This window comes from Strongylocentrotus purpuratus, unplaced genomic scaffold (assembly GCF_000002235.5).
Source record: "Strongylocentrotus purpuratus isolate Spur 01 unplaced genomic scaffold, Spur_5.0 spur5_scaffold_12, whole genome shotgun sequence".
NCBI classification, from domain to species: Eukaryota; Metazoa; Echinodermata; class Echinoidea; order Camarodonta; family Strongylocentrotidae; genus Strongylocentrotus; species Strongylocentrotus purpuratus.
Window position 1 is genome coordinate 5,527,908 of NW_022145597.1, and position 10,325 is coordinate 5,538,232.

Here is a 10,325-nt window from a genome sequence, read left to right on the forward strand (position 1 = left end):
AAATGGCTGTCGTTTTACAAATCATGAAAGTTTCAAGTCAAAGAGCTCTGGTTTTACAGTAATGGTTGTTACAGACTAATACCTCAGTTCAGTTCAGTCACACTGCCGAGCCGGCTCAAGACCAAATCCAAACAAACCAATTGTTGGCCATTTGTGGTAATGTAATTGTTTGTTCTGTCTGTTGTCAGACTGTCGGGTTCGTTGGTGTGGCTGAGGTATAAAAAAAAACCTTGTTCAAGATCTCCAACATTTCTTTGGGTTGAATCTCTAGGTAGTCCCTATCACATCAAAGTGACTGATCCCAGAAAAGTGAGAGTGGTGAAAAGCAGCATCAAGAATGATCAGACGGTCAACGGTATGCACAAAATGACAAGAAACAAAGAATTCAAGATTGTCTTTGATACAACTGAAGCAGGACCTGGTAAGTACATACATTTGTTTGATGATTGTTTTACCCGAAAGCTAAGAAAGCATGTATATGCTTGTGAGTAAACAACCAGGGGACCAATGGCTTAAGTCCTCTCCGAGGGACTTGGTAATGAGGATTACTGCCTTACCAAAGGATACAAGTGAATTGACTTGGTTTTTAACCCGGGACCTCCTGGTTAAGAGACCACTGCTCTACCACTGAGCCATTGCGCCTCATGCAGATCAAGAAATAGTTTCCATAGTATCAAGAAATACCCCTTAGTTTCTTCAGGGAGTTGGGAGGGACCTTTCTGGTTTCTTAGAGAGTCTTCTAGTAAGGTAAAAGTTAGATAAGGACTTCACCATGTGAGCAAATGGGTTGAAAATGCAAAACATAACATAAGGCCTGTTGGTCATACAACTGAAGGCCAATCCTGGTGATTGACAACACCAGTTATTGGGTAAGCCCATTCCCAAAGAGAGTTGACTACTATGCGTCTTTAACGTTTGTTTCAGGTATGATGCAGGCGGACCTAGACACACCGACCAGCAGGGTACCTCTCAATGTAGAAGCGGAGATGCAAGGCCGACAGAGTGTAACATTCATACCAGATGAACAAGGTACGTCACCATCTTAAAACACTTAGGCCTGTATTATAACAACAACAACATAAACAACAAGTAGAAAAAGAAGAAGAAGAAGAAGAAACGAAGAAGAAAGGTGCGAGACGCAATAGGAAAGAAGATGAGTAATATCGACAAAAATAACTGCAATTAAAATGTTTACCTAAGGAAGCCTCATCAGCATAAATACGGTTCTTTCTGATGGCCCTGTAATCACTATTACCCCAGCAATTGGCAGGTACCCATTTTACACCTGGGTGGAGAGTGGCAAATGTGGATTAATGTATTGCCAAAGGATGTTAGCTAGTGCTGGGCTTTGAAGTGAAACTTCCTGGTTAAATAAAATCACAATGTCACAATATGCAAATCAAGGAGAATGTATACACTCCCAATACAGGTGAACATGAGTTGAAGGTGACATGGTCAGGCTTCCCCATAAAAGGATCACCACTCAAGTTATACTCCAAGACAGAAGAGATTCCAGTGGATCACACTAAGGTGAAGATCAGAGGAGATGGGATGGAGGTCGGAAAAGTCTTCAAGAAGACTGAGTTCCTCATCGATGGATCTACCGCTGGACCAGGTCAGTCAGAAGATTAGTAGTAGGAGAGAGTGAGAGGAAGAAAGAGAGAGAGAGAGAGAGAGATAGATAGAGCAAGAGAGAGAGAGAGAGAGAGATAATGTAAGAGGCAAGAGAGATTATGAGAGAAATGAAGGGAAAGAGAGTAAGAGAGAGAGAGAGAAAGAGATATATATATATATATATATATAGTGAGAGACAGGAAAGGAACAAAAGAGGATAGGAACAAAAGACAAGGGGATGAAAATAGGACAGAGGATGAGAAAGAATAGGAGAGATGTAGAGAGAGAGAAAGAACAAAGAGAAATACGGGACAAGGGGACAAAAGAGAGTAGGAATGGGAGAGAGAGAGATAAAGAGCAAGAGAGATAAAGAGAGAGAGAGAGAGAGAAGCAGATACAAGAGTGCATTATTCCACTTCTTGCTAAATCAATGTATACTTCATGATACAGGTAACCCAAGCGTAAGAATGAGTGGTCTAGATGAAGATATAGATGTCACCCTCACACGCCTTGAGAACCACAAATATCGTGCAACCTACACACCAGAAAAACCTGGTAAGTCAATTCAAACTATTTCAACGTACATATGAGACCTCCATGTATAGGTCGAATAGTAACCTACGCACTAGAAAAACCTTGCCAGCCATATAACCTACATATAAGCAAAATCTGGTAAATCTTATAACATAAATATCAGAAAAACCAAAGCAAGTCCGGCATGTGATTTATTATTTGACAGAAACACATCCAAACTTCTGCCATTGTTAACATTTATGAAATGGTACTAATGAAATCATGTTTTGTTTGAGATGGGATTACTTGAAATCTAAACAAAAATGAAATGTCTGTTCAATAGTAGGGTCAGTATAAACCACAAAGAAGGCTGCCTCCAGTGAAAAGTCCTTATTTTATGTCCCACAAACTATGACAAAGTCTTACAGGGAAAAGTCATTTTCATATGCAGCCACTATTTTTGGAATAACTGGCCAGAATACCTTAGAAATACAGAAACAGTTTAATAGTTCAAAAGTAATTCAAAACCATATTTATATAGCACTTTATAAGATTCAACAATTATGAACCCAGTGCACCATTTCCACTCCTTCTGTATTCTGTTCTCTAAAGCACATCTATAGAGACATGCAATTATGCCTATGCACTATACAAAAACGTTAAAAATGTTAAATTAAACGTTAAATTATCAAATATTATTATTCACCAGGTACCTATCTGCTTCACCTGGCCTGGTCTGACAGGCAGGTTAATGGATCACCTTTCAAAGTGAACATAGCAGGAGAATCTCATGCTAATCGGGTGAAGGCATCCGGAGCAGCCTTAGGAATGCTTGTCGCTCATAACACATCAAGACTCGTAATCGATGGACGAGAAGCAGGAGCTGGTAAGACTTCATCAAATAATCCAATCAAAGAAAAGATTATTAAAGCCCCACTGCACTACTTATAGCTATTTGCGCCCTCTATACAGCCAACAATGCCTAAGAGGTACCCGTTGATCCATGATGCCCTTTTTCTTATGTTAATTGAGAGCTGAATTGATGAGATCCTGTCAGTGACCATGCAAGGAGATCTAATCCCTCCATTGCAGACAAGTGCAGAGGGGCTTTAAATCTAACATGCAGTTTAAGCTTCTACCTACCTTAATACTTAGTAGGCAAGCTTTCATCCACTTCTATGGAATTTCTCAAGCCTTCTTTGACTGTCACCTATCTTTGCTCCAGTGTTCTTGAGGCAGCAGATAGCAAGAGACTGTTTGAATAATCACTCGGCTTGAGAAAGTCCATATGAGTGGATGAAAGCTTGTCTACTAAATATTAAGGTTGGTAGAAGCTTAAACTACATGTTATAATTACCCCAACCAATAAAGGTTTTCTGTATCAATATTAAATTTGAATCTTGACAGTTACAACAAATATGTGTGTCTGTAGTGAAATTAAAGATCTTGTATGTGTTCCTCACAAACTGCCCTCCAAACAATCTGTATCAATATTACATACATACATCTATGAATGTTCTCAATCACCCAGGTAGTAGATAAATAACGTTAAATATTACAGACAAGTCAACTGGACCTACCATAATTTTTAGCTTCATCGTTTCACGTCCACTCCAGGACTCTTCGTCAGTCTAATTGGTCTTTAGCGGCAAATGGTGGTTGACCCATGACGGGATTCAAGGAACTCCAGAAAATGTTGAGGGATCTTCCTCTCTCACAATTCAGTAGTTCTGAAGATTTCTAGTTGTTTCCCAAAGTCCCTTGACTCTGTCATGTGTCAACAACCATTTGCAACCAAAGACCAGTCGGCTTATTGAAGCGTCCTTGACTGGACATGACACATCGCAAGCTAAAACATAGTCTACTATACAGTTTACTTCAAATTGCACAAATATCTCCTTTCCTATGCACAAGACATATTCGGGTGTATGATTAATTCCAAACAGGTGATCTCACGGCTCGTTGCATGGGTCCTGCTCAATTGGCTGAGGTACACATTGGTAATAACCAAGATAACACATTCTCTCTGCTCATCACACCTAAGGAACAAGGTAAACACGTTCTTGAGGTCAAATACGGATCAGATCATATCCAAGGTAGGTGCACATATTAAAACTGGGGGGGTGTTTCACAAAGATCCTAAGTTGAACTAATCTCTAAGTTGGACTTAACAATTATGGAAAGCCGTTAGCATCATTGAAAATATTTTGTCAAATTATTTTAAAAGGCATAAAATGTTGATTCAAAATTTCAAATCATTCATATTTTCTATTATCTTGGGAGATTTCATATTCTTGATGTGGAATTTATGAAAAGTCTAAAAATACTTCAATTTTGCTTGTGAATGTATTTCATGATAAGGCTACAAATGGCTCTCCATAATATTTAAGTCCAACTTAGAGTTAAGTTCGACTTAAAATCTTTGTGAAACACCCCCGATCTAAAGTACAAGATAGCATGGATATAGTCAAACATACAAGTATATTATTAGGCTACACCCCTTTGCAAATTTTGATTTTTCCAAAGTCCCTCGTATTATCGAGTATTATTATCGTATTGAAAGAGATCTCAAATTGGACAAGTTTGGACAGAATAGAGACGCATGTAAAGTAACAATGTAATCCTGGGAGTATTTCACAAAGTCTAAGATCGACGTATGGCAGGCCGTTCATGCCACTGTTTGCTCTCACCATTATGATATTTGGATATTATTTTTTCCTTCAATTTAAATTCTGTACATTTGCGACCATGATTTGTACATCCCTTGAGAAAGCAATGCCAGTAATGGTGAGAGCTTACAGTGGCATGAACGGCCTGAAATGGTTAAGTCCAACTTAAAGTCAATCTTAGTCTTTGTGAAACACCCCCCTGGACATACATGATGTGTGTTTAGAAGAAACAATAATAAACATCATTGATGCACTGCAACTATGGTAATCTGTAAAGGAAATAATTGTTACAGCTACTTTTTTTTTTCCTCCTCCCTCCCCCCCCCCCTTCTCATTTCTCTATGTATCTCATTCTAATACTATCCCTCTGCGCCTCAGAATAGTTTACTAGATCGATGGCGCATAATAAATGCTGTATTATTATTATTATTATTAAATGAAATAAACTTTTGTACGTTTTCAGGAAGCCCATTTGTGTTGCGGGTTGCTGGTGCCCCTGACGCCAGCCAGGTGGTGTGTCATGGGTTTGGTCTAGAGCATGGTATCCTAACCAAGTTCAGAGGAAGGTTTGTTTGTGAGACTAAGGGAGCTGGATCAGGTCAACTCAAGGTCAGAGTTCATGGCCCCAAAGGTAAGAAATCTACATCGTCCACAAATGATAAAGTTCATATATTCAATGGGAAAAATAGGAAGAAGGTATATTTTTCTCAAAGGGGTGTAAATTTTTCTTCCTGTTTCCAGACAAAAGTAGGAAAAAGATTTTCGAGATAAAAAGCATGAAAATATATAGGGGCAACAGCCAATATCTACAATTACGATGCATGTGAAAACATGATCAGGGTATAAAAGTCATATATGGATTTGTTTTATACAAAATGTCTTGAAGTTTATGAAAACCAGCTTCAATAATTATGTACATGTACATGCATATATCTGACGACTGGAGTCAGTCATCAAACTTATATTACAACAGAAAAGCAAGCAATTCAGATCTTATTATCTATGAACTTAGTCCTATCCATATAGTTCAATTAAAAAGTTCAATGTCCTCTGAAAAAAAAGTAAAGTTTATCATTATTCTTAGCCAGTTTCTTAACCATGTTCTGTCTACTGAGAAATTTGATGAAACGTTTTAATGACGACAATATCGTTGTGTTCATTCAGGTGCGTTCCGCGTTGAAATGAAACGTAACGACACGCGTGATCGTACCATTGATGTTCTGTACAACCCAAGTGAAGTCGGGGATTACACAATCCACGTGAAATGGTCCGACAAACATGTTCCAGGAAGTCCGTTCCTTATTAAGATCGTTGATAATGAAGAACAGCTGAGAGATGTCCAGGAGAAGTTCCCTACATACTCTACCAGGGCACGCTACGGAGGACGGGAAAATGGATGGGCGGAAGATATCTAAACAAAGCTGCATTTACTTCCTAAATCTTATATTACTCCAGGGCCCCTTGTTACAAGCTTGTCATCAGTGACAAATGACAGTTCTTGTTATAAGCTTAGTGAAATCCTTGCTTCTGATTGGTTATCAGCAGACTTGTCACTGAGTTTTGTCATTTGTCATTGAAAAAAGGCTTTGTGAAACAGGTCCCAGAATTTTACTTTCAAAACTCTAGAAATAATTGTATATACACCCCAAAAATTGTCATTGTGACTGAGTGAAAATTTACATATGGACCAAAATGTACTATATATCTAACACTGTGACACTTAGAAGAAATGAATCAATGAAAGTTTGTAAAAATTGAAATATTCCAAACAACCATATTCTTGGCACCAAGTTTGCAAATTCTAAAGCCTCTGTATTAAAAGTGGTCATATTTTCACATCTTTTCTGCTTGTAAAAATGCTTTTATAAGATGTAACACTACAATTAGCTATTGAATAGAGGAATCAGTGTTAAGAATGATATAATCTCATGTTTGTATTCAACTTGCCATATTATAAAAACTAATATATTTGTGATAGTCTGATAAATTATTTTATATTTTCCTGATAGGGAAAGTCCTGGGCACTTGAAACTAACCAAGTACATCCCCTTGGCAATGATAATACTTGGTTTTAACAGTATGAAGATTTATAGCTATTCTTGATAAGACTCATTTATACTAAAATCAGGTCAAATAGACTAAATAAAATCTGAGCACGGCTTAGCCTTCACAACTACACGTATTGACAAGAATGTCAAAAGGGAACTTGCTTTGACAATTTTCATTGTAAATTTCATTAGAATGCCCAGACTTATCTTTTTAAGCAAATATAACAATGTGTATATTAATAACATCATGATGATATCTAACTAGTAACTACCTTGTAACTACCTTGTAAATGTATATCTAATGTATGTAATCACATGGTAACATTTCTTAATTTATTGTAATGTAAGTATAAAGCTGTGATATTATGATGCTTTTGGTATACCTGTGGTTCAAGTAAAACCTATGTAAATAGTGTATAATTTGTACCGGTACTCAATATGGTATTGACAACACTTACAATGAAATTGGACAAGATGAAGTGTATATTTAATATGTACATGTATGCTAATAAGTTGACTTTACTCAAATATTGTATTCAACATTTATAATTTGTTTCATGGTTGATGTATTCATAATAGTGTATTTCGATTCCTATTACTGCTCATTTATTCTTATAAAATGGGAAGAAGTTTGGTCTATGGTGAGGTACAATAAAAAGGTTCAGAGCTTTGTAAAGTATGAAAATATACTGCTGAGAACATTATTTTAAAAAATGTCCATAGCTAAAATGTTTACTACTGAACAAGTTTAAGTCACAAAGGTATATGTAGTTTGACCTCACATTTACATCTGATGGAGATGATCTGAAGTTTTGGGGTAGTTAGAACTTCAGCAGAGATATTTGCATGACAGAAAGGATTTAATTGCTTGTACCAGACAGCACATGTTTAAGCTTCAAGAGACTGAAGTTATGCTGGACCAAACAATATAGTCTTGGGATCCTTATAAATAGTTGCTGAAAGGTCTACATGTACTTTAGGGGGGCGTTTCACAAAACTTGTCATCAGTGACAAACGACAGTTTTTGTTATAAGCTACTGAAATCCTTGTTTCTGATTGGTTATCAGCAGATTTGTCACTGATTTTTGTCATTTGTCATTTGTCATTGAAAAAGGGCTTTGTGAAACGGGCCCCAGATGAATCTTAAACAAACCTTTTTAATCTTTTAAGAAAGACTTTGTCAATCACTTTCACACACAAAAACAAATCAACCCGGAGTGCCATTAGAAGAAACATTTAATATACACTTTCTCTCAATTTTAGTACAGTAAATATCTGGCTATAACTTATTCAGAAAAGTAAACTACATCACATGGAATATACGTGTACTAGATTTGCTTCTTGAAAATTTCCTTTCCCTAGAAATATTTCACTTTAATATCCTTGTTTTCTTGGCTACAATTTGGCCTATGTTACTGATTCAACGTTTGAATACTTTAAATGTTAAGTTATTGTACAATTCATAATACAAATGGCAAATTTGCCCGATGGATACATTTTGATCGAGCTCTTGTCTATAGCTAATGTACTCAAATAAGACCTGCTGCTGTATATATATTTCATCATTTATAATGTTTTTACATGATACTCATATCAGAATTCTGTAAGCAAAGGAGAGTTTCATTGCTCCAAGGCCAAGGCTAAACAATCCCCTCACAGGCTAGGCTAGATATGGTTCACACATAAAACACAATGATCAACATGCAAAGCTAATATTTCTCATAAAAGATGAACTTGTGATTATTCAATTATAATGGAAGCATTAATACCTCTGTTTTATTTCATGTTTATATGGAATACTTGATGGCTTAGCGTTATCAATTTTATAAAATCAAAAATATTATTATTCAATTATAATGGAAGTAAAAATGTTCATATTAATACACGTACCTCTGTTTTATTTAATTTTTAATATACAGGTAAGTCTTGATGGCTTAGCATAATCAACTTTATCAAATTAAACTTATGATTACTCAACTATAATGGAAGTAATAATGTTCATATTCATACCTATTTTTTATTTCATTTTTATGTAAGTCTTGATGGTTAAGTGTTATCAATTTTATCAAATTAAACTTGATTATTCAATCATAATGAAAGTAGAATACTTCGTATTAATACCTCTGTTTTATTTTATTTTTTATGTTAGTCCTGATGGCTTAGCATTTTAAATTTTACTTTTGTACCATACACACTACAATTAGTTATTATATTGAATTATAAATCATTTACCGAAAGTACAATGTATAGTTCAACTCTGAGATGTTTCACTAGTTCCTAATCAGTTACTGGACGTAAGTTGAACTATTGTAGGAACTGAAGAAACATCGCAGAGAAGTAAGTTGAACTATACATTGCACTTCTTGTAACTGATTTACACTTTGCTATAATTTTGACAATACTGGATGAATCTTAATCTTCATCAAATTCTGATTAGTTGTTGAGGACATTTTTATATGGGTTTGAATATGGATATGTTCAGTTTTCAACAGTTTATACATGTATGACATAAAATATCTCCCTTTGTTTTTCTCTCACATTTTTAGCTTGGTAAAGATAGTGGTTTATACAATGTATATACATGTAACATGAGATAATATAACTTCATTCTTTCATCTCTCCCTCTCTCTGTCTCTATTTGTCTATCTATCTACATGTATCTTTATACATCTATCTACCTCCCCCTCCCCCCCCCCCCTCTCTTTTTCTCTCTCTCTCACTTTCTCTGTCTCCATCTTTCTTATTCAAATGATGTATTAGGGTATAACTGGTTGAATAGTTTAAATTGCATGTACAAAGGGGCTTTTTATTATTCAAATTAGAACATAATTGCAATATAGTTTTTTGAGTAGAATAAAATGTGATAATAAAATACTTTGAAATATATTATGCAGCTAAATCACAGTCTCTACTGTTTATTTTTTCATACGACTTCCTGAAGAAGAAAAAATTCTGACAGATAAAGAAAATTGAATTAAACTTCAAATCACACTTCCAATTATACCAACAGAATATTAAGAGCAACACATTCAATTAACTCACTGCCTGCTATAACTGAGTGATTCCTGTATTAAACCCACTGGGGATATGACTATTCAGTAGTCAATGGGCTAGCATTTAACAGTGTTATGAAGAAACCATAGAATTCCATATGGTTATGAATGATAATAGTTTGGACAGTGAGAACTGCCTACCGGTAATGATTTGAAAGGAATAAATTTGGCTAAGTGCCTTTAAAGGGATCCGGTAACTTTGTCTCAGATTCTGAAACAAAATTCTGGATTTAGCTCATGATGCAATGATAATTATTAACCTTTAGGTCAGTCAGGAACCCCATGACTTTTACAAGCCGATCGCCTGTCTGATTATCAAGATATTTATGATTGGAATTACAAATTTTGAAAACCGTTCGCCTGACGGTTTTCATAACACTACAGTCTATTGGGGAAAACGAGTATGGTAAAACCGGTCACTCAAAGAT

The 10,325-nt window shown here is 35.7% G+C and overlaps 1 protein-coding gene across 3 annotated transcripts in view; it reads left to right on the plus strand.

Moving 5' to 3' along the window:
• LOC587438 (filamin-A) overlaps positions 1–9,743 on the plus strand; it is a 48,964-nt gene extending 39,221 nt beyond the window's left edge. For all 3 annotated transcript variants that reach the window (XM_030981661.1, XM_030981662.1, XM_030981663.1), the window contains 8 exons: positions 272–421; positions 925–1,029; positions 1,430–1,615; positions 2,065–2,169; positions 2,837–3,013; positions 4,074–4,223; positions 5,260–5,427; positions 5,961–9,743. In XM_030981661.1, the coding sequence (XP_030837521.1) occupies positions 272–421; positions 925–1,029; positions 1,430–1,615; positions 2,065–2,169; positions 2,837–3,013; positions 4,074–4,223; positions 5,260–5,427; positions 5,961–6,211 (1,292 nt within the window). In that variant the 3' untranslated portion in view covers positions 6,212–9,743. The remainder of the gene's footprint in view (positions 1–271; positions 422–924; positions 1,030–1,429; positions 1,616–2,064; positions 2,170–2,836; positions 3,014–4,073; positions 4,224–5,259; positions 5,428–5,960) is intronic.
• The last annotated feature ends 582 nt before the right edge of the window (positions 9,744–10,325 follow it).